The sequence below is a fragment of the Diabrotica undecimpunctata genome, chromosome 6, assembly GCF_040954645.1.
Source record: "Diabrotica undecimpunctata isolate CICGRU chromosome 6, icDiaUnde3, whole genome shotgun sequence".
Lineage (NCBI taxonomy): Eukaryota > Metazoa > Arthropoda > Insecta > Coleoptera > Chrysomelidae > Diabrotica > Diabrotica undecimpunctata.
In genome coordinates, this window is record NC_092808.1 from 32627029 (window position 1) to 32652319 (window position 25291).

General features: G+C 33.0%; 1 protein-coding gene across 3 annotated transcripts in view; it reads left to right on the forward strand.

Moving 5' to 3' along the window:
• The first annotated feature begins 6200 nt into the window (after positions 1 to 6200).
• LOC140443358 (uncharacterized) overlaps positions 6201 to 25291 on the forward strand; it is a 142139-nt gene continuing 123048 nt past the window's right edge. For all 3 annotated transcript variants that reach the window (XM_072534573.1, XM_072534574.1, XM_072534576.1), the window contains exon 1: positions 6201 to 6466. In XM_072534573.1, coding sequence (XP_072390674.1) covers positions 6216 to 6466 — 251 coding nt within the window. In that variant the 5' untranslated portion in view covers positions 6201 to 6215. The remainder of the gene's footprint in view (positions 6467 to 25291) is intronic.

The window sequence follows — 25291 nt, forward strand, 5'->3', positions numbered from 1 at the left end:
GGATATAAAACCAATTGAATTGGGTTTTTACCCATATATTTAGTGGCTTCACGTATGTATACCTAGTAGCAGCACTGAAGATGGAATAGTCATTCCGAAAACATTCTGTGATGTAGCCGAAAAGGGTTCTTTTAAATAAATATACCTTTTTATAAAGGATTTTTCAATTAAATTTTTTGTGAGTTATGGTATACAGCTGACTACAGAAAATTCATTTTCCTTGTAGATTTCTTTACTTGTCCATTACCTGTTAGTTTTCCTGTATCCAAAAAACAACCTTAGTTTCTGCCTTTCTATGTGCTTTGTAATAGATGCAAACTCTCTGCTCTTCTATGTTAACAATGGTTTACATATGATACTGCACATTGTCATTTTTGTTTAATTTGACACTTTTTTGCAATATTTTGAATTGACACCAAATGAATGGCTAAAAACAGGAAGGATTAGGCCCAAAGATTACTGGTTTTAACGTTGAACTATAAATAACACTCGAAAATACTCATTATTACATAGACATTAATACTCAGAAATACGCAAACGGTCAGATAATCCTTAAGTAACTATTCTTGCTAAAGAAACAGTAACAAATAACATTCCACAGTGTACTAAAAATTAGCCAAGTTGAAGATATCCGCGAATTCAAAATAGACCAATCAAATTAGTAAAGAATGAATCTTTTTCTCATCACAACTGTATAGACCGGTTGACAATTTAAAGTTGTATAGTATGAGACAGTACAAAAAGACTCTCAGCTAGGGATTCATCACTTTTTTAGTAAAAATATTTTTAAATAAACAATCAAAACGTCAAACTCATTTTGCTCATACCTGAAAAGTTGTCTATTTAGAGATTTGATGTTAACAGACACCAAAATCGCTGAATATTGTTAATAATTTTTTTATTATTTATTAGACTTTGTTTAAATGTATCTGATGTATCGGAAACCAATGATAACCTATGGCTCCGTGACGTGGTGGACAAATACGCAGCAAGTGGGCGCAATAAGGCTGCTAGGTAATACACAAAGGGTTGCATGGCGGTATATTACGGGGGCCATAAATACAACTCCTACAACAGCGTTAGAAGTCCTGCCGAATCTACCACTACTACATATCTTTATACAGGTCGAAGCCAGATCAGTGATACACAGATTAATATTCAGCGATATATTCGCTGACATATAAGCCAGATGCATGGTGCTGACAACAGAAAGCTAATCGAGGCTAAAAACCAATATTGTGATGGAGCAACCTATCAATGCAACAGCTACGAGATATAGCTTTAACAATAAGTTTACAAATAATATAGCAGGCAGGGAAAACTGGAATGAAGGTGTACCCATACAAGCTGCTGCTACCTGGTACACGGATGGCTCAAAAACATCGGAGGGTGTGGGAGCCGGCAAAGTAGGGACAAATCAAGGGATACATTTCCAGGTAAGTTTATCTAAGGATGTGACAGTTTTCCAAGCTTAAATAACGGCAATCCATCACTGCGTGGAAGAAATAGAAAGGCAGGAAAGAATGTTCCGTTCAGTTGCCATCTTCACAGATAGTCAGGCAGCGCTTAAGGCACTCAATTCTATAGAGGTCAATTCTAAGCTAGTATGGGATCGTGTGTATGCCCTAAATAAACTAGGAGACCGTAGCAAGGTTACATTAGCCTGGATACTGAGACACCAGGGTCATAAGGGTAATGAAAAACCAGATGAAATGGCCAAACAAGGCTCATCAATGCCATTCATTGGACCGGAACCCTTCTGCGTTGCAAAGAACGTAACAAGAACGGCTACAAGGTAGTGGGTAGCTCACAAATCTCTGGAATGGTGGAGGAATTCACCAGGACAAAGACAGGCGAAACAGTTCATTATAGAACATTTGCCAAAATTTACGGCATACCTAATAAGCAAAGATAGGACAACAGTCAAAGCCATAGTAGGTCTTTTAACAGGGCACTGTAAGCTAAATAGGCGGATTAAGCTGATGGGATTATCAGATGATGACCTGTGCAGATTCTGTCACCTCGAAGAAGAAACAGCAGAGCACATTCTATGTCAGTGTGACAGTCTGGCAAATCGGCGGTTCTTTGCATTAGGAGAAGAAAATCCACCGGCAAATAGCTACATGGAATGTACAGTCTCGAAGCTATTAGACTTTTCAAAAAGGGTATGGTTAGAGAATGTTATTTAGTTTTTGCGAAATTTAATTTGTTTATAGTTTTTTTAAATGAGCTAATTTCTAAGGCTAATTCAGATAATTTGTCTGAATAGATCTCAATAATCTGGGGTTTATTTTATTTAAGATGTATACTTATAACCTATGGAAATACATTTATGTACACAAAATGATTTAAGGATAAACATAACTTTAAAAACCAAAACAAGTGTTCTAGGACCCTTAAGAGCCAAGATAACCTTTTTTTAATCACTGTTACATTAGTTAACAACTTTAAGGGTTGTAATTAACCAATCTTTTCAATGTTGGTAATTAACGTAACAGTGATTAAAAAAAAGTTAATTTGCCTAATACTTGTTATACTACCATGCGCTATAATAAGTGTTACCCCCCCCCCTCCTATTCATTTATTTATTATTAGCACGTAAGCAAAACGCTCGGATCGGTCGATTTTTAAAACGCTAGTAGTATATTATAGCATCAATGTTTCGAACTTTACGCGATCCCTCTTTAGGTGACAGTCATAACTTTGATTTTTTAATAGGAAAGTACATCATATGACACCTCATTTAAAAGATTTTAAAATACTGATTTATAAATGTATACTTTGGTTCGAAAATTTACAGAATTTAAATTATTCAGAATTATAAAAAGAATTTTAATACGTACCTTGCAACAATTTAATGAATTTTTGTTCGTTTGAGTTAATCTTTTTTAGATGGTAAAAGACATTTTGTTTTAAATAGAAGTAAAAAATATTTATTACAGTCTAAATTATTACAACTAAATTAATGATGCAAGATACGTAACGAAACTGAATAAATAAATTGCAGAATAATTAGAAGCTAAAACTTATTTTAATGTGAATATTGTTCAAAATGTTTCCCATTTTGTTCTTGAAAGTAATACAATCTTTTTCTGGTTTCTTCTCTAACTTTTTGCAACAACCTTTGAATAATAGTACCGCATTCTGAGTTAAGTAAAAAAAATCAATTGAAAATGTCGTATGAAAAATTCCTCAGTATAACATCAGCAACAAAAATTCAGATACATGCTATAAAATGGATGGAAGTTTTTCTAACAGTTTTTAAAAACATTGCTAAAGATGAAAAATCTAACATTGCATTCCACAACATATCTCCTCAACTAAGTAAAAATCCTTAGTGATTTGGTTTCTTGTACTCATAAAGAGTATATCGAAAAAAAGACATCTTTAAATCTTTACCAACGTCTGTTTTGCCTTGCAATTCTTAGAAGGCACAGATTAAAGCAAATATCTGGATTTTGGTTTCGTCGATAGAAATCTTCGAATTTCTACTTTCGTGATTTAGTTAATAATTTTATCCAGAAACACAAACAAACTTTCTCTTTAAAATCTTGTAATCGACCCCCCTATTTTTTCTTTCTTCCATCAATAAACTTGCCGTATTTCTGGCCATTTCCTAAAGTCTCCCCCTTCGCCAATCAAAAAACTCCATTTCAAGATGTATCTCTCCCACTCTACTTCTACACTTCTTTCGGCAGAACCTCTATACACTCAATATATTAGCCCTCTCGCTTGGCAATAAAATTTCTACGACATGCCGACTAATTGACAACCTATATCAACCACTGAAAACAACTTTTTATGTAACAATAAAACACTGAAAACTTTGTTATCAAACTTCCGCAAAATTTATTTTAAATTCTTATCACTACAGCTGTTTCGGCTGATTGCCTTTCTCAAGTGATCTGTTTTTGGTATGGGTTTACACTTTATAGTCTCTAATGAAATAGGTTGAGGAGGGGAGAACTGTTTGTCTCAAGCTGGTCATTCAGAATTATATCTGTGTTTTTTAATTTGATTCTTCCTTCCTTTAAACAATTTATGTAAATTACTTTTAATCTTTCCTTACTATTTTATATTTACAAAGACCTACAAATAAAATTTAATTTTCACTAAAAAACTGCTATTTACACTCAGTGTCCAACTATTCTTTGAAATCGTCCTTGGAATCATTTATTTTATCAACCCGCATTTTCACCATTACAAATATTTTCTTATTTTAAACTAAATTCTAACCAAATACCTGCAATTTATTTTTTTACTTAGTTTTCTAAATAGAAATAAAAATCCTAATAATTCAATATTTTAAATAATTCCGAGATAAGTAGATAAAATTAAGAATTAAATATTTTACATAAAAATTTGAAAATTAGGAATTATAACATGATATTAAATAAAAAGAAGAAGAAGGTAATTAAAAACAAGATAAACAAATCTTTTGCTTTGATATATTGTTAATAATTACAATGCTTCCCATTTTCCTACCCCCGTAGTTGGGGCAGGCAATATTGTGAAATTATTATTTATTGTTAATATGATTCTCATTTCTTTAATATGTAATATATTTAATATGTAATAAGATATACACACATGTCCAAAAGTTTGGAATATGTACAAATAAAATATCTACGCCTATGGTGGTTTTAAAACTGTTGTTGATTTTTATTCTAGAGCGTTTTTAAATGAAAATGATAAAAAATTTGAATCGTTTTTGTATGATTTTGGTCACATTCAACTGATTTTTGTATTTACACATTATTTCAGTCTTTGTTTAAATTTAACTTCAGCCGTTTAAAAATGCCTAGAAACGTGACATCTGATTTTGACAGATCTAGAGTAATTGCTTTGTTACTTTAGTCAAAGTTATATCGCGAATATTGTTGATGTTACTCAGAGTGCTGTATCAAAAATTAAAAAAAAATCCAAGATACAAATGACGTCAAGGATGGTCCTAGAAGTGGTAGAAGTCGATGTACAACAGCAGCACAAGACTGGCAAAAAACATTAATAGCTCATAGAAATCGTCTGGAATCTACAAGTGGTATATCCAGAGAAATTTTTAGGCTTCAAGGACTGAATATTTTACGGCAAACAACAACACGCAGACTAAATGCGGTAGATTTGTATCGTACAAGACCGCTACGTGTTCCTAAACTAACCTACCAACACAAAATAGTAAGGTTGCAATGGGCTAGAGAAATGGTGCATCATGGTCCTAACTGGAATAACGGGATGTTCTCTGATGAGTCAAAAATTGGCTTGGTATCTGATTCGCGAATAACACTGGTTTGGAAGGCCCCAGGACGACAAGCCCGACTAGAAACAGCCCAACTGCGTGTCCCATTTGAAGGTGGCAGTATTATGGTTTGGGGTGGTATTATGAATGGTACACGGACGCCACTGCTGGTCCTGTAGATAAGAATCACTGGTGCTGTGTACATCTAGGAAGTTTTAAATCCTGTCGTACGTCTATTCTGAGGGGCAGTACGTGATGAATTTGCGTTTATGCATGACAACGCACCTCCTCATCGAACAGCAGCAGTACAAAATTTTCTGAAAGAAGAAGGAATATCTACATTACAGTGGCCTTCGAATTCCCCCGACATGAACGTTATTGAACATGCTTGGGACATTCTCAAAACACGCATCAAGAAGCGAAACAATCCCCCTATTACACTTCGAGAAGTAAAAGATGCTGCTCGTGAAGAATGGGAGAGAATTCCGCAAGCCCAGCTCGACCAGTTAATCGGCAGCATGCCAAATCGCCTACAAACATGCATACAGGCCAATGGAGGAAATACTAATTATTAGTTTTATTAAAAATTATTTTTTTCTATACTAATTTATTTTTAAATGTAAGTTGTACATTGTAAGTTTTTCATTCCAAGAGAATAAATATTTTTTTGCATATCATTTATCTGATTTTGAGATTTATTTAGTATTGTTGAAAATTAAAACAAAATAATGTTTAACTATTCAGAAGATTTTATATATAAAAATCAATAAAAAGATGAAATATTCCAATATTAAAAACTTTTGGACATATGTGTATGTTATATATTAATTTTATATTGTCTTATTTTAGTCACACATATTTAGAATGTCAGATATTTAAACTAATCCTCGTACAAGATCCTAATCCACATACACCAATTTATTTATGATTTATGGCTGATAGTGATTGGTTTTTCAGATTCTGCCGATAGCCATCTAACATGGGAGAAACTACAGACCATACCCTTTGGGTAAACCTCAGTTCCCTCGGGGATGGCAACGTCTTCGCGGTATTGCCTCGACTCATGGAGCAAATGTTCTCGGACAACCTTATCGATGATATCGAGGATTTTACGGATGTTATTCTACCGAGTGACGCGACGTGGCAAGCAAAAATTTACTATCAGTTGGTTGAAAAGCAACGGCAGAATGATGAGTTTGAAGAAGTTGAATATGAGGAGGAAAACGAGGTGTAAGTGAAGGTTGATGATGATTTCAAAAAATATAAATTATTTACCTAGATCGTTTTTGCATAGTCGAGTGGATAAAGGAAATCATTTGTTATTTTCAAGGAGGACAATGATAGTCTTCATTTATTATTTTGGAGAAACAAAATAGTCTACAGCAAAAGGAATTCATTAATTAATTAACATTTTTCGTTAATTCGTTGATAGACCAAGTTATACATACGTTAAGTATCAAATGAAGCTGGTATTTTATTTTTAACACTTTTTCATCCATTTGGATCTTCTTCTTCTTAACATACCATACACCAAAGTGCGTAGGCGATTATCTCATTACTAGAATTCTGTTCTTGGCGGCGTGACACAGCTCGCCTGTATTGTGTATTCCTGTCCATTCTTTAATATTCCTTTACCAGGATAATTGTTTGCGGCCGGCTCCTCTCCTACCTTCGATCTTCCCTTGTAGGATTAACTGTGGTATTTCATATTTTGCTCCTCTCAATATGTGCCCAATGTAACCAATCTTGCGTTTTTTAATTAATTCAAAGAGTTATCTTTCCACGCCGGCTCTCTTAAGGTAGTCATCGTTTCGAACTCTATCCACCCAAGGTATGCGCATCATTCTTCTCAATGACCACATTTCAAATGCTTCAAGTTTGTTGATAGATGTTTTTTTCAAAGTCCACGTTTCCATGCCATAAAGCAAGATGGACCATATGTAGCACTTGACCATTCTGTAGCGTATTTCGAAATTTAGGTTTTGATTACATAGGAGCGGTCTGAATTTCACAAAAGCTTGTCTTGCCATTTGTATTCGGGTTTTTATCTCTTGTTGTGGATCCGATTGGTCATTGATTGTGGTGCCAAGGTATTTAAAAGTTTTCACGCGTTTTATGCGATCGTCACCTATGCATATTATCGGGTTTTCTGGAGGGTTTCTGCTAATGACCATATATTTCGTTTTCAAAATGTTGATTTTGAGGCCATATTTTTTACCTATGCTATTCACCCTATCAAGTAATAACTGCTGATCTTCCAAATTATCAGTTATAATCGCTGTGTCGTCCGCATAGCGTAGGTTGCTAATTGGTATGCCGTTCACTTGAATGCCTAATTCCGCGTCTTCTAATGCTTCCGCAAATATATTTTCAACATATAAATTAAAAAGCATCGGAGAGAGTATGCAGCCTTGGCGGACACCTTTTCGGATTTCAAATTCATCCGTATATTGGTCTTGATCAATCCTCACCTTTGCCATTTGGTTCCAGTATAGATTCTGAATAATTCTGATCTCCTTCTGGTCAATGTTGGCCCTATGTAGTAGTTCCATCATGATATCACGTTTAACATTGTCAAGTGCCTTCTCGTAGTCGATGAAGGTGAGGTAGACATCTTTTCGTTGATCTAAACAGTTTTGTATTAAGGTGTATCCATTTGGATACCACACTTTAATTCTAGTGGACCTCCTATTGTCAGTTCTTCTAGCTAAATATCCCACCCACTACCATTTTAAAGATTTAATTCTGTATATTACATCAGTGACCTTGTTTTTCTGTCTGATCCCTTCTATTCTTTTTCGATCTCTCTTTTACCAAAAGATCCCCAAGCTAGTTTCATTCTTCGATTAATTTCTAGAAGTAGGGAACCAGATTTATGTAATAATTGTCCCAGGTACACATACTCGTCTACTGTCTCAAGTGCAGTGTTGTTTATTATTACATCTTGGACATCCACTAACTCGTTATATATGGTTTTTGTTTTTGTCAAGTTCATTTTTAAGCTAACTTTATTGCTAACTGCATTTAGGTCGCTTATAAGTTTTTGTAGTTCTGCAGGATTATTAACAATCAGAACGATGTCGTCTGCAAATCTTAGATGGCTCAGGTATTCTTCATCAATACCTTTGTTCTACCAGTTCATTTTGCTGATTAAATTTTCAAGTGTTGAAGTAAAGAGCTTTGGTGCCATTTTGTCTAATTGTCGGACGCCTCTGGCAGTGGGAAATTCTGGAGTGTTTTCATAAGTTCTTACCTTACATTTTACTTGTCTGTATACATTCACTAAACTTTCTATATGGTTGGTCAATGCCTTGGTTGATCAAAGCTTCTATTACTGCCTTGGGATATATAGGATGGAATCCTATCGCCTTCGCCTTTCGCCTTCTCGAAATCTATGAAGGTTAATGCTAGCGGTATTTCATATTCTTTAGCTCTAGTCATTATTTCTCGAAGAGTGACGATATGATGCATGGTACTGCATCCAGTTCTGAAGCCAGTTTGCTCTCTTGGCTGTTGAGCATCTAATGCATTTGTTAATATATTGTTGATGATGTTTGTGAATATCTTGTAAACGATTGGTAGTAGACTTATAGGTGTGTAGTTTTTGATATCCTCTTTGCTACCTTTTGTACGAATAAGAATTATGTTTGCTGTATTCCAGTGGTCTGGTATGCATCTTGATCTTAGGCAATTCGTAAATATGCCTGCTAAGATGTTCCAGGTTTTTTTGCCAGCGTTAAGCAGTTCCACTGTTATGCCATTTATTTCAGCTGCTTTACCGCTTTTTGTTTTTGTTATTTTGTCTATTTTACTTCTTCCTGAAGAACTTATGGTAGATCTTCTTGGTTACTAATTGCTTCTTTAAGTATTTTATAGGTTTTGTATAGTTAGCCGTATAACTTAGTCACGAGTTGTATTATTTAATTTCTGTCTGTAATTATGGTGTTTTCGTTTGTTAGAGCAACGATTGTCTTTTTCCTAATGATTAATGCTTTGCTTGTTTTCTTATGGTTTTACCTGTTTTCGATTGCATTTGCTATCAGTGTTTTATTGTATTTTCTTATGTCTTCCTTAATACTTTTCCTTATTGTCTTACACATGCATTTTTTTCGCCTTTACATTACATTCCTTAATTATTTCATCCATGTATATTGTAAATAGGGTGGGACTTAATCCTTCTCCTTGTCTTAGACCCTCGTTTGTCTTGAATAGTTTTGAATTTCTGTTTTGACTGATGACATAATTAAAATCGCTGTTGTAAATATTCTTAATTACCTTTATCAGTTTGGTACTAATACCCTTTTCTAATATTTCCCATAGTGTTTGTCTTGTTACCATGTCAAAAGCATTTTCAAGGTCTATACACGCCTCATGCATCTTTTTTTCCTGTTGCTGATATTTATGTATTAGATGTTTGACTGTCCGAAGGATTTTCCGTTCCAAGACTAATAATTTTGTTGTTGCACACTGGTTCTTTTTGTACAGTTGCACACTTTGTGTTAGCTGTCTTTGAGAGCAATTTTGGTTTAAGTAGCGTCTCTAGCTGGCGGAATAATATTCTCTATTTTCTGCCATGATTCTAGCTGTTAAATCTTCTTCATAACCATTATTCGCTGTTATCACTAGTGTTGCCCAAAATCGGTCTTGGTCTTGCAGTCTTAGTCTTGTTCTTGCGTTTGCGCAAGACCAAGACCAAGGCCGTCTAATTTTAGTAAGACCAAGACCAAAACTGGCCGTGCAAGATTTGCGCAAGAACAAGACCAAGCCTGCGAGACTCTTGCGTCTTGCAGTTAGGACTAAGTGTCATTTTAGGTAGTATAGTAGTTCGCGTATATGCTTAGAGACTTTATGAGATGCAAAAATTTGTAAAATTGGACTTATGCGCATTACGAACAATACCATGAACATACATAGCGAATCAAAATATTTATTAAAAGAACACTTGACACATGACACGTACTCAGAGGTCATGATTACAATGTAAAAATAAAATATTTTGTACATTCTTTCCTAGCAGATGCCTTCTTCGCTCTGAAATTAATTGTCGAGATTTTGAAAATAGCCGCCCACCAATTATAAAATAATTTTCTTGCGTTGCGACGCCAACAGTAATATCGTATCGAAACATTTTAAAAATATGTCACCTTAGCTGATAAAAAATATAGTAAGATTAGCATACCTTTTTTCCTTAATAATAATTTAGTTAGGATCAATCTATACCACAAATCTTATTGACCTAAGAGTAAAAATCGTTTTTGCTAAGTGTGCGATGAAGTTATTCGGTTAAACAAAATTTGCTAAAAGAACACGGCTAATATTCAAAAATAACGAAACAAATTAAAATTAATAACAGATAATGCCGGCTATCGTGTAAACAAAATACCGAAATATTTAAAGTAACGAAGTAACGATATATAATTTCGGTTTGGTATTCGGTACTTAGGATATAGGATAGTTACGAATATAAAGTAACGAGTAGTTACTTTTTCGACATCACTAAACTTCTTCCTATAACAAGTTTATGTCACTAATTTGTTTTTTTTGTGTTTTAACCATGTTTTAGCACATGTAAGCTTATTAAATGCAAAAGTTTATTAAGAAACAGATTGACTCCCGTGGGACATGTTAGATAGCTCAGTTAGTTAGAGCATAGGCACGGATCGCTTAGATCGTGGGTTCAAACTAAACCCGGTGTCAGTTTTTTAATTTGGTTGGTCTTTATTATGGCTCTGTTAATTCAAGCTTAAAATATACCTGCTCTGTTACGTTGGTCTAAGATCTAAAGTAACGTCTAATAAATAGCAATAGGCTAATGGGTAACAGCGAGACTTGCAAAACTCTTGCTACAAGACCAAGACCAAGACCAAGATAGGGAGCGCAATCCCAAGACCAAGACCAGGTGTATTGGCGCAAGACCAAGACCAAGACTGTCTAAGTCTCGTCTTGTTTTTGCATTTGAGCCACACTAGTTATCACTGTATTTTTAGTCAGAAATTGTAGTTATTTTTTAAAATGTTTTGTCTTATTCTTTTTGTCTGTCTGTTTAAAATTTTTATTCTTGGATTTTTGGTAACTAACATGTGCTTGGTCTTATCTTCGTTGACTTTAAGACTTATTTCCCTTACCCCGCTTTTAAAAAGGGTAAAAACTTCTTTTACATCTTTGGTGGATTGTGCAATTGTGTCGACATCGTCAGCAACAGCTAACAGCACCTACGCTCCTTGGCCAGCGAAGCCATTTGTTAATTTTGAATGTTTTTTTCCTAACTGCATCTTCTAAAGCGAAGTTGAATACCAAAGTGGAAAGTGGATCACCTTGTCTTAGACCTGTTACGATTTGAAACTCATCTCATAAACTACTGCCAATTCTGATATGTGCACATGAATCCTGCACACACATCTGGGCTAATCCTACCAACTTTCTCAGTACTCCCATTTCCACCATTACCTTCAACAAATAATCTCTGTTTACAGCATCATACGCATGTTTATCATCTACAAAAATTTGATGTACAACTCTTTTCTAAAAATTGGAACTGAAGATAAAGATCTGGTCTATTGTTGACCTTCCCGGTTGGAGGCCACAGTGGTAATCACCTGTTATTTCTTCTGCGTATGGAATTAATCTTTTCAGTAGAATAATCGAGATAACTTTGTAGGTTGTATAAAATAATTATATTACTCTTCTTACAAATAGTGTATCTCTCTTTTTGTGGACGGGTACTATGTGTCTTTCACGCCATTCTATTGGCATTTCTTCTCTTTGTCATATTTAATGTATTTGTACTTTAAGTTGTTCTACCCGTTTCTTGTTATTTCTTAGTGCCAGTAGTGCTGCCTTTACTTCCTTAAGGACTGGTAACGGTATTCGGGTTCTGCTGAGTGGTACTGTTTTTGTCCCTATGTTGTCGTGTACTTATCAGTATTTAACAATTGTTTGAAATATCCCTTCATTGTCGGCTTATGTGTTACTACTTCCTTAAATATGTGATCAGATAGGTTTAACAGTAAAGGTGCTAATATACAACCTTTTCGAACTTCTCACTGCATATCAATATCGTCTGTTGTAGAGTGTCCTTCTCGTACGCGTGCCTTTTGCCTTCAATATAAATTATTTATAATTTGGATATTCTTTTTATCAACTTTAATTTTGTAAACTATTTCTATCAAAATAAAATAGAAGGTTTAGGTTTAATTTCGTTACAGCGTACCACCATTCGCTGATGTGCATATTTCTGCCTCTTGGCTTTATCATCATAATATTTTTATCAGTTTATAATGCTGGACTCGATTAATTTTTTCATAATCGATGAAACAAGCAAATATATCCTTTGTTTGATCTCTGCATTTCTTCAGGAGTAGGTTTATACTAAATAGAGCTTCGCGTGTTCCAAAAGCGTTTCTACAGACAAAATGTGAGCTGCCTTAATTTTTTACATTTATTTACTTTTAGCATTTACTTCTGGTTCGACTATATACTCGTATTATTCGTAAAAACGTTGGATATAAGGAAAGTTCCTCGGTTCATCTGTTTTTTAGTAATAATTGTTATATGTTATAAAAGTGTTCAGTACTTCAACTGGAAGATCGTATGGATCAGATACTTTTCTGTTTTTGCTAATTTGAAGTTTGAGAGACGTTACTTTCATTATATACATCCTGCCGTCTGTTATCTTATACATATTTTGTCAAGTTGTCTTTTAATTTTTGGTTATCTAAAATAATTTCTTGTCTTGATTAACTAAAGTAATCGGAAGTATTTTCTGTGTATTCTACTTATTCCTTTAATCTTCTTGGGCATGCTAAATGTGTCATGTTTTTAAAATATTCTCTTTTCATCGATTCTACTTTAGCAGCTTTGATCTAAACAGTATTATTATTGGCAAGTCTCTATATTCTTCTTGTTTGTGTTTTATTTTTCAGCGTTTTTCCATAAGTTTCAGTATATGATCTGTTATCCACTTTTTTTTCGGCTATTAATTTTCTCTCTTACGGTACTGGGTGCAAGTGTTAGTGATGATGTCTTTGATTTTATTCCATTTTATTCCAAAGTATTTCAGAGTTTTTTTCATTGCTAGGTAATTTAGTTAATTTATTTTTCACCTTTTCAGTGACTTTTCATTTCATTTGGTATAGAATTATTCTAGTTATTTCTATTGGTCCGCTCCTTTCTTTTTTGTTGTAGGTTTTGTAATAAGTTTCCATTTTAGCGACTAACAGATTATGATTTGATTTTTTTGACTTTTTTAATGCAGTTTGTAAATCACATATAAATAAATCACTACAATATGTAATAACAACTTTAGAATTTATGCCATCAATTTTTGTCGTTACAGGTAGACACATAGGTAAGGTAAACCTGCCACTAAAGAGAGAGTTAGGTAGGTATTTATAACTTAGGTAGGTATAGAAAAATAATGACCTGTGACCTAATGTCGTACAAATGTATTGTACGACAGTACGACAGTACGAACAGTACGGCATTCATACACATAGTTTCGGATCGTTATTTAGATTACTTTTATGCAGTGCCGTAGAATATTATAAAAAACACTTCCCAGTTCTGGACTGAAGTAAAACTAACATGACTGAATCGAGTTACAATTGAAAAATAAACTGTTGCTTGGAGAGCATATCATAGACATAGTATATATATATATATATATATATATATATATATATATATATATATATATATATATATATATATATATATATATATATATATATATATATATAGTCCTTTTAAGATAAAGCTATCCACGTTAAATAATTTTTAAACTTCTAATTTTTAGGAAAAGCGCAAAAATACGTCAATTAAGTTTTTTGTTTCTTGATTTTTGAAGGTACTACAAATAGTACGGTTAAATATTTAAAAAGTTTAAATTATGCTACAACCTATTTTATTACAGTCAATTAAGGTGAGAAAGATATTATCTTGTTAAAAGAAAAATTGTCTATCTCATAAACTAAACACTTAAACCAAATGTATTATCTTCTTCTTCTTCAAGTTCCCTGTCCGTTGCGAACGTTGGCTATTAACATAGCAATTCTGATCTTATTTATGTATTATACATTTTTTAAATCAGTACAGAAATGAGAATCCAAATATAAAATAAAAAAAGGGAGTAATTTAAATAATACAGGGATGATACGGGGAGTGAGAGGGAGCATTTCCAGCCACCTTAAATATGACATAATGTCTCCCCCTTCGAATATTAATTGATGTGTTTTTGCGCTTTTCCTAAATATTAGAAGTTCAAAAGTTATTTAAGGTGAATAGTTTTATCTGAAAAGCACTGGATGTATAGACTCGAGTTGAATACACGAAGCATAACTGAACTAAATAAATCTCGAAAATGAAGAATAAAGTTTATGACAGAATATTTAGTAAATAGAAAGTTAAGCGCTAACTATTTTTATCATAAAAATAGTAAAACAAAAGAGAAAGTTAATGAATGAATGAAAACGAAAGAAATTGAAATAGAATAATTATTTAAAGACAAATAACAAACATGTGACGTTTATAACGTTACAATATGAAACAAACCTTGAATTTAAAAAAAAATTTAATGTGATGTTTTGAATAATACTATAAAATTCATCCTGAGTGATACCGGTACCGAAAGCTGAAGAAGAGCAATGTGTATAAAAATCCTAATGGTCGCATGTATAATTTTTTAGACCAGTTTACACGTCTCCTACTCATTCCTACTTTACGGCTTCTGGCAATAAGTCGGAAAATTTATTTATGAACAAATTCCCGCATTTATGAAATAGTTCTGTTTTTAATTTTCTCTTCTATTTCCTTATTAATGTTTTAATAAATTTAACTATTTTGGAATCCTCGATAAATATATGAGTGCTATCACGAATCTACCCGACATTTCTTCTCTGGAATTGTATATAAAGTGTTATTTATTATACGCATTATTATTTACTTTTAAAGGGTTTTAACGTGACCTATAACTGCTTCCGTATTAACAAATACTTAGCCCATGTATTTCCGAGGTGAATATTGCGTGTTTTGATATCATAACTCAAAATTTAGACACTGCAGCCAACGAAGTAAATGTAACCTTTAAACTGGAAAACAACCAAAAACGCGTTTTGCATGCGGAGCTTGTATAGGCGTTATAAGTATTCTAATTAGTTGCTCAATTGTTAGCTAAGCGAAATGAAGTTAATGTGTTTAGACCTCGGCAAGTTCAAGTTTAAGGCTTGGTAAGTTATGAACTGCAGTTAAATAACGTAGAGAATCCAGAAGTTGTTAAAAAAAGTATGTAATTTACAGGAAATTTTAAACAACCGTAAAACTATTGATTACTCTAAAGGGTTTTAACGCTAAATACGTCTCTAAATATACGCTAAATACGCCAAACATCCCTCTTATATACAAATATTCTATACAATTTGCATGTTATTGATTAACAGGTTAAAAGATGAGTATACAGATACACCAAAACTTACTTATTTAATCAGTAGACCCATGTACCTTTGTACCTTTGTACAAAGGTACACTTTGGCGTTGTGGCTTTTGTACCTTTCGGCGTTGGGCAGTTTATAATACAATTCATTAAATTACAATAATTTACAGTCTTCTGAGGTGTCCTAGCTCTTAACGAACTTTCCTGCCAAGTCTTACCCCTACTCTGCAGTATCTACAAGATGTCACTGTTCCATTCTTTAATGGGTCTTTCTCTTCTGTTCTTTCCTATTGGTTTTTACACTCTTTTTACTTGTCTATTATTGTCCATCCGGGTTAGATGTCCGAACCATGCCAATTTTTTCTCCTTGATTGAGTCGAGTATCGGTTTGATTTTTTGAGTCTCTCTCTTATTTCTTCATTTCTTATTCTATCAGTTCTTTTTACTCCGATCGTTCTTCTGAGGTATTTCATCTCTGCTGCCTGAAATCTGCTCTGATGTCTTTTGTTTAATATCCAATTTTCTGCTCCATATGTCACTGTAGGTCTATATATTGTTTTGTATATTGTCATCTTGGTCTTTGTTGATATTTCTTTGTTATTAAGGAATCCTCTATTTAGTGCTTGGAATAGTTTTCCTGTGTTTTCCATTCTGTTGTTAAGATCGTTCCCGATGTCTCCTTTGTTGTTGATTACTGTTCCTAAGTATTTGTATGAATTTGTCTGTATTATTTTTTGTTGGTCTATCATTACCTCTATTTGATCTTCCGTCCCTCGTTTCCTTGATATTTTCATTATCTGGGTCTTCTCTTTGTTTGCTTCTAGTTTAAGTTGTATTTGCTTGCTTCTAGGTTTCATTTCTCTAAGTTGTATTTCAGTTTTTCTGCAGTTTCTGCAATTAATACTATGTCGTCTGCAAATATACACATCTCAGCGTTTATCATTTGCATTCTGTTCCAACCGATGCAGTATTTATTGAATGTTTTCTTACATTCTTTCACTATCTCATCTATTACATTATTGGTTGAGAACGATAAAAGTACGCAAGACTGCATACCTTGGACACATACTGAGAAATAATAAATATAGTCTTCTGCAGGTCATCATGGGGTAGAGTCGATGGCAAAAAGGGAATAGGTAGAAAGAGGAAGTCATGGCTGCGAAATATTCGAGACTGGACAAACATGACTGTAGACCAATTATTCCACGTTGCAAAAGACAGAGAAGCTTTTAAAAATGTGGTCGCCAACCTCCGTTAATGGGGACGGCATAGGAAGAAGAAGACATTTATGAAAGCACTGGGCTGAGACTTCCCCCTTGTCTAACTCCTTGAGTTGTTTCAAATGGTTCTGACTGTATATTTAACATTCTTGCTGTATTTGTTGTTTTCATGTATATACTGTTTGTTGCTTCTATCAGTTCTTCACTTACTTGCTTCTTCTTTAGTCTTTCCCATATATCTTTTCTTTTGACTGAGTCGAATGCTTTTTCCATGTCTATAAAGCTCAGGAATATATGGTCTTGTGTGTTGTGTCCTTTCCTGAATCCACTTTGTAGGTCCTCTAATTTATGTTCTATTTCTTTTCTGATTTTCCTTTCTATTATGGTTTCGTATACTTTTGCTGCTACCCATAGTAGTGATATACCTCTATGGTTCTTACAGTCTCTTGTGTTTCCTTTTTTGTATATAGGTATAATACTGCATTTGTCCATTCTCTGGGTATTACTTTTCTCTTCCATATTAGATTATATATGTATAACAATTTTCCTTTTGCTTTTACTCCTATCTATTTCATCATTTCTGGTGCTATTTGATCGCTTCCTGGTACTTTTCCAATCTCTATCTTTCTTATTTCTGCTTCCAGTTCTTCTTTTTCTATAGTTTTTGGATTTTCCGTGTTTCTCATGGATACTCTCTTGTTTTGGCTTTCCTTCTGCATTGTATTCGCTTGATTTCCATTCAGTATCAGCTGGAAATGTTTCCTCCATCTTTCCATTATTGTCTTATCGTCGTTTATTATTGTTCCTTCCTTGTTCATTATTTGTTTCAGTTTCGTTTCTTTGTTGCTTCTTAGGTTTTTCAGTGTTCTTTAAAATAATTTTACGTTTTCTGTGCTGTTTTCTTCCATTTTTCCCCGAATTTTTCCCATCTCTTCTTTTTCGCTTTTTAACTTAACATCTTTTTAACTTTTGTTCTTTGTCTTTGTCTCTTATAATTTTTATATTTTTGTTTTGTCTTGTATGTATTCTTTCCATAATTTCTTCTTTTCTTTTATTTCTCTTTTCACTTCATCGTTCCACCAAGATGTTCGCTTCCCTCTGTTGTTAGTTCTTGTAGTTCCACATATTAATTTAGCTGTTTGTTTCTATTATTTTATGTTCATTGTCCATCTCTTTCTCTAGCCCTTCTGAGTATCTTATTTTCGTTGTTTCTTCCCTTAGTTTATAATTTTTTATTATTTCTTTGTGTTTTTTTTTATGTTCTCATTTCTTTTTATTTCTTTTCTTTTTCTTTTGAATGTGGTTTTTTAGTAGATAGTGGTCACTACCAATTTCATCTCCTTTCAACACCTTTTTACCCTTACGTCTCTTATCCAGTTCTTCATAAAAATCACAGCTCTATAAAAAGAGGACAATGCGCTCATTTTTGGCATCGTAGTGTATTTAATAATGTAGACTGTATATGTTTCAGACAGCCGTTAAAAAAAATCTACAAAAAATACAAAAAATGGCTTCGGGACCAAAAAAAAATTAATAAAACAATAACAAAAGGCACAAGAAACAAAAAAATACTAACAACACTCAAAAAACGGACAGAAGGGGACCACCTTCTCGTGCGCTGAGTCCGTGAACTGGACCTAGCCCAGAGCGGGTGCTCGAGATCCGAGCAAACAATACAGATCGAAGATAAGTCACTAGAGATAGCGGGAATAAAGCGACTTATGTTTACGCTTGCCTGCATTGTTTCGAGAAGGATTTCGTGTGGAGCTCCCACATAATAAACACTTTGCTGATATAGCGCATCAGAGGTTTAACGGGAGGGGGGTTGATGTTCTGGAGCATTGTGACGAGGTGGATTGATTTATGTTTACACGAGTTAATCCTCCTCGTTCCAATGAATTGTATCACCCAAGTGTCATTCTTAAGGGATGTGCAAGTCTTTCAGGCTGGGTTAAACACTATAGCTTAATCCTATACTAAATACTTGTATATTACTTGCGTGTTGTGTGTTAGTATGTAAATACTATTAAATCTCGTTTGAATGTTTTTTTATATTATTCTTGATTCTATGTTTGTAACTATTTTGCTTTTTTCTGCATTTTTTTAATGTTTTGACAAATCTCCAAATGTCTGACGTATTTTATTCAATGAAAGTAAAACGGCTCCAATATTTTTAGTGGTTATTTATAACTGTTAGAGAATGATACAGCATTACAATAATAGACTAATAAATTAAAATTACAACTTAACAACATTATCACTTACATTAAATTAAATTTAAAAAATAAAAAAGAAATATACAACCTGCGAGTAGTCGGTTAACAAAAACATAACTTTAATAAAAAACGACAGTTTACGACTATTTTATTAAAATCTCAACAAAAATTGATTTTTCTCTTATTGGCCCTTGAGAAACGACAAACTTAGATTAAAATAGGTCATAGCGTGATGTGATGTGATATGTCATGTTGAAACAATATCTCTTCTATCACTCTGCTCTATTTGAGGAAGATGCATGTGTGGAAATGAGATTTTTTTGGTAATGCCAATCGTTCAAACCCGTTTACTGTTTGCGAGACCTAATTTAGCTTCTAGGTAATAACAATAAAATCACATATCTGCTAATCTAGTATGTGACATATTAATCTCATTGCCACTGTTCATGCAAACAGAACTATGCGACATTTTAGAAATATATATTATTACACTAAGAAAAAAGTTAACATAAGAAACAGTTGGTTAAATACTTATCATAGCAGTGTATTATTAGTTACCCCTTACTTCAAAATGTCATATACTAATTATTTTCAAATTGATATAGTAGTTTTAAACCGCGATCACAACTTGTCTTGTATTTGGTACACTCGCTCCTCTGTTTTCAAGAAATATTTCAAGCCTCTCGCAATTGTTTTGTTAGTTAGAAGTTTAGCTCCCAGCAAGAAAGATTTACTACGTTTGTTTACAAAGTTTTTTTGGTAATAAAATGTCACAAAAAAACAAATTTTTGGTGTACCTAACCAAAATTATATTTATTCTGGTAAGTCTTTCTAATTGTAATTTTTGTAAAATTATGCACATTTACTTATACACATATCAATTTATTGTCATTTGTTTTCTTATGACATATTCGGAACATTAATTATTACTCCAGACGTCAAAGACGAAAATACCACTTAACCTCTAAAAATTATACGAACAAGCTAAATTTTGTCGAGAATGTCAATTTTGGGACCCCCAAAAAGATGAAACAAAAGTTTGCAACTCTTACCCCTGGGCGTCCCCTCTAAAATCACCTCACGTTGGAGAGAACGGAAAACATCGATTTACCAAGAATATGTACATCATCATCATCATCACGTAGCGCTACAACCCTGGGTGGGTCTTGGCTGACTATACAACTTTTTTCCAATTTGTTCGGTCTTCCATCAACCTAGGATCAAATGGAATGTTCATTTTTCGGAGATCTGCTTGGATGTTATCTCTCCATCGCATTCTGGGACGTCCGAGTGGTCTTTTGCCTGTGGGAATCTCTTCCCATACCAGTTTTACAAGTCTATCGTTATGCAGTCTGTGCACGTGGCCTGTCCATCTTAGTAGCTGTGATTTAATTTCTTGGACAATATCGGCGTCATTGTAGAGTGCTTTTAATTCGATATTGGTTCTGATCTTATACTGGTTTGTGGTGATGTCATGGCGAGGTCCGAAAATTTTTCGTTCAAAGCGTCTGAGCTTTTCTTCGTTTGCTTTGGTCATGGTCCACGTTTCGCATCTGTATGTTATTACAGGTCGTTATATATTACGATGGATTTATAGATTTTGATCTTGAAGAATATGTACGTCGGAAAAAAATGTTTCAAACAAGAAATGTAGCTGAGATAATTTTTAACAAAAATGTTCATTAGCACTTCTGTAGAATGAAGCGTTCTCTCAGCAATAACGCTTGAAACAGTCGGCGATTTTGAATGTCAGTTAAGGCAGCTACAGACACAACTGCAAGCTTGTCCAGCATACTTGTTCAATTTTTTTGTACAAGTATGCACAATTTGCCGTTGGCACCACACGTACAAGCATGCTTGATAAAAATATAGGTAGTATAAATCCCGAATAACAAAGCGTGCGATGTGGTGTAAACAATGGTTGATAAAAAGGAAAGCCTATTCTCACATTAGCTTACTAAGTGGGCTGAAAATGTATCCGCATAACTAGCACAATTATCTTAGAATGGATGAACAGACGTATTTAAACCTTTCGTCTCTTGTATCACCTTTGATTCAAAAGCCGGATACGATCATGAGAGAAGCCATAACACCACATGAAAGATTTCTTGTGACTGGAAGAAGTTATGAAGACTTGAAGTATTTAAGTGAGTTTTTCATCTTTAACTTTTTTCTTTTCTCTTCTATAATTAGTCCGGAAGAAATTTATTTTTTTAATAACTTCATCCTTATCGACATTAACGTCAATTAACCTATATTTTCTAATAATATTTTGTACGCTGCATCCCTCTTTGGATTTAACGTGCCAAAGACATGGCTGATTTTGGTATTCTTGAATAAACTCTTCCAATGATTCATGGTTAACCTTTTTGAGATCACTAGTCATGACGAAAATGACTCAAATGCTACCTCACAAAGCAACACAACAGACGCCAACTTATTTAAGCTTCAAGCTTCACATTTCCCTACAGACACTCAAGCGTGCTTGTACAAAAAGATTAGACAAAACATCAAAAATAAAATAAAGATTTACTTTTACATATACACACCATAATACACCTGCATACAAAACATGTCGCATACCATCAAGACAGGTTTAATATACTACTTCCATTAATATAACATGAAGAACACCTACTTACTTTTTAATCATACTATTTTTGTTTTTTCTTTCTGTTCTCTATGGATCAGTTAAAACACACCATTAAAAGATGTCACAAACAGAATTGTTACTATCATAACTAAATTTTAAAATGTATTTTGTTCATTATTTTATATGTTATATTTTATATGTGTGTTATTAATGTTGAGTGTCATAGCTTTATATAAATAATCTCAACGACTAGTAAGTTGCACTGACGATTTGTGATATATTGTACTTGAAGAAGGAATAAAACAATTCCGAAAGCTAGACCAAAAGTCAAAAGAGTGTTTCTGTACATCCCGGCCAAACCTTCTGACTGCAGCCCTAATAAACTGTGTTGTTTGTATATATATATATATATATATATATATATATATATATATATATATATATATATATATATATTATATATATATATAATATAAATATATATATATATATATATATATATATATTTTATATATATATATATATATATATATATATATATATATATTTTATATATATATATATATATATATATATATATATTGTTATGGTTTGAATTGGTCTAAAATATTTAAAGATCATAATATAAATTTAATTTCATCAGCCAATAAACTTGATTTAATAGATAAATAGGAGTATTATTTCTGTAAAAACCAAATAAATAAGAATGAGTAAAGATTTGTCTAAGCTATGATAAAGCAGTTAGATATCGATATTATAGCAATAGTCGGTTTTTAATAAACAATTATGTCAAAGGCACATGTATAGGAATTCGTTGAACACAAAATAAAAATCTTTTGTACACAGAATTTTGAAAGTAAGGAGAAAGATTTTAGTAAAACATAAGGGTAGATAATACTCTTGATGTTTAGTTATATTGGTATATCGAGACTTGTAAACAAAAAGAAATGAATTATTTATGAAATTGGAAATACCAAATGATATAAGGTAATGACGACAGCGAGTTTGTTTACTGAGAAAGTATGGAATGTGATTGGTTAGAATTTAAGGTGTGGACTGTATGATGCTGGAATCTGATTGGTAGATTGGGAAGGTAGAGGGAAACGACGCCAAGCCCATTTTGTGACGACGGAGGAGATTTAAGTGTATTTTGAAGTTCTGAAGAAGCTGGTTATTTTGCTGCTCCATGGCTTGCAGTAGAAGTGAGCAGAGTTGCATTTAAATAAAAATTGTGTAAAGTGTTTGATGTGTCTGTGGAACAAGCCAAAGGAGTAGTAGCAATTCAAAGCGGAATTTACATCCTGTAATAAGAAAAACAGGTGTAGCATATATGTAGTGCTAATGAAGTGAAAATTCTTTCGATTAGTAAGAAAGTGTGTTCCTGTGGGATAGGTGTTTATCCAGGAGATGTTTTGGAGAAACTGAAGCGGCGTTAGTGTGTGTGAGAGACTTTCACCAGCTGAGGAGAAAAGGGGTGTGTAAAACATTCAAGAATACCAGCAGTAGATGTTCAGAGCACAGTCGGAAGAGAAAAGGAGCCAATAGAAAAATTGTGTAAATAAAAGGTCAGTCTGATATATAATAAAAAAGGACTTTCAACCACACTCGTAACAATATCATAACTAATTTTATTGTTTCAACATTTTGTTCAGCTCTTCGCTCTCATAATACATATAAAATTTAATTAAGAGATCTTTTTTTTTGAGTACAAATAATAAATGTGAATAATTTGTGTATGAACATTAGAGAATTTTTAAGTTTAATTATACGTAATTAATCATAGGTTATATGTTTGGTTTAATTATAAATTTATTTGATTTAACAAATTAAAAGTAATTTTTAAAAATTGTTTGATAATTTATTATCACAAATTTATTTATTTTCATTTATTTTCCCATTGTTCATTGCTCTCAAAGGTATAGATATTACTTTGAAGCCATTACCAAGGTAACATCTCTTTTATCATTTTGATGCATATCCTGGGCAGTGCTGTGTATACTTCACAGTCTGCAAAATGTTTTTAACATATCTCTAATAGTTATTACGCTAAAATTATCAAAAAGTGAAAAGTATTAAACTGAGTTTATTAGTCTAATTTATTAACTTTATTTATTATAAAATATTTTAACACTTAGTTTATTAAAGTCTTTATTTGTACAATATCATAGGTACTAATTTATTTCACACTATAATTATATAATTTATTTACAACATTAATTACAATTTATTTATCCCGACAATACGCGCATAACATTTCAAAACTCGACTCGATTATATTTTCAGACTGTCTCACACAATGAAAATTCCGCTATTTATACCAAACAGCCGTTAGTTCTGGAATTCCTTCGAAGCAGATGGATGTTGACCTGTGCTGACCCTTCTCGAATGAAAGGGGAACGTCAGACAGGTTTCTAGCGGGTCGGAATCTACGAGAAAATTCTTGTTAGAATAATAACATGTTTACAGGTTAAATATTAGTCATATTTATCGTAAAAGTATGAAGTTATTCAGGTAGCAATATTGGTGAGCTGTCTTAAAATAAAAATATATTGATTGAAATTTCTTCTACTTTAAGTATCATACGGTTGCAGCACGTTAACGTTCGTCCACTTGATAGGACGAATAGGATTGAAGCTTCTACTTCGATAGTAAGTAGTTCTTTATAGTGCCCCACCCACCTTTGCAATACTTCTTCTTGTGTATTGAGTATGTGCCCCTCCTTATCCTTACATAGTCCGATCCTTGGTTTAAATTCTTTCCTTGCTTTATTTAGATTTTTATAGAATTTTCTTGTTTGATTTTCCTTTGCCTCAAGTTCTTCCAATATTCTATTTTCATAAGTTCGCTTTTTTCTCTGACGGATGTACTTCTCTTCTCTTCTGAGATCTTTATATTTTTGTTCTTTTTCCCGGGTTCTTTTTTGCTGTATCAGTTTATATGCATTGTTCTTTCTTCTTGTAATGTCCTCACACTCAGCATCGAACCACTCATTGCGTGGTGGTGGTCTTTGCGGCCCTAGAATGTTATTTGCTGCGTCTTTAATATATTTTTTTACATATTTCTCATTGTTCACTAATTGTTAGATTCTCTTTAGTTATGTATAAATATTTATAAAACTCTTATATCTCGTAGCCATGAATCTTGCCTCCCAGGACTTGTTCTTCCTTCTAATTTGCCCGATAAAATCAATCTCAAGACCTCATAGTTATGACTAATTAAAATAAAATAGTTATGACTAATTATAGTATATGTCCCAAATAGGAAACTTTTTGTTGTTTTATAGTGCGCAACAATTCACACTCGGTTCTAGCTCATCGTACTTCCACGTTTGTCACATGATCAGCCCATGACGGAGTAGCTTACGAAAAATCCACATTTTAAATGCTTCTATGATTCAAACAAATGATAATTGATAATTAATTTTTATTTGAAAAACCATGTTTCAGTCCTGTACGTTATTAATGGGCCATATATAACATTTTACCATGCGGAGTCGTAAGGATAGTGGAATTTCTTTCTGACAGTACTAATTTCTATTTCTATATCACTATCCAGTTTATTATTTATAATGCAACCAAAGTATTTAAACCTGTCAACTCT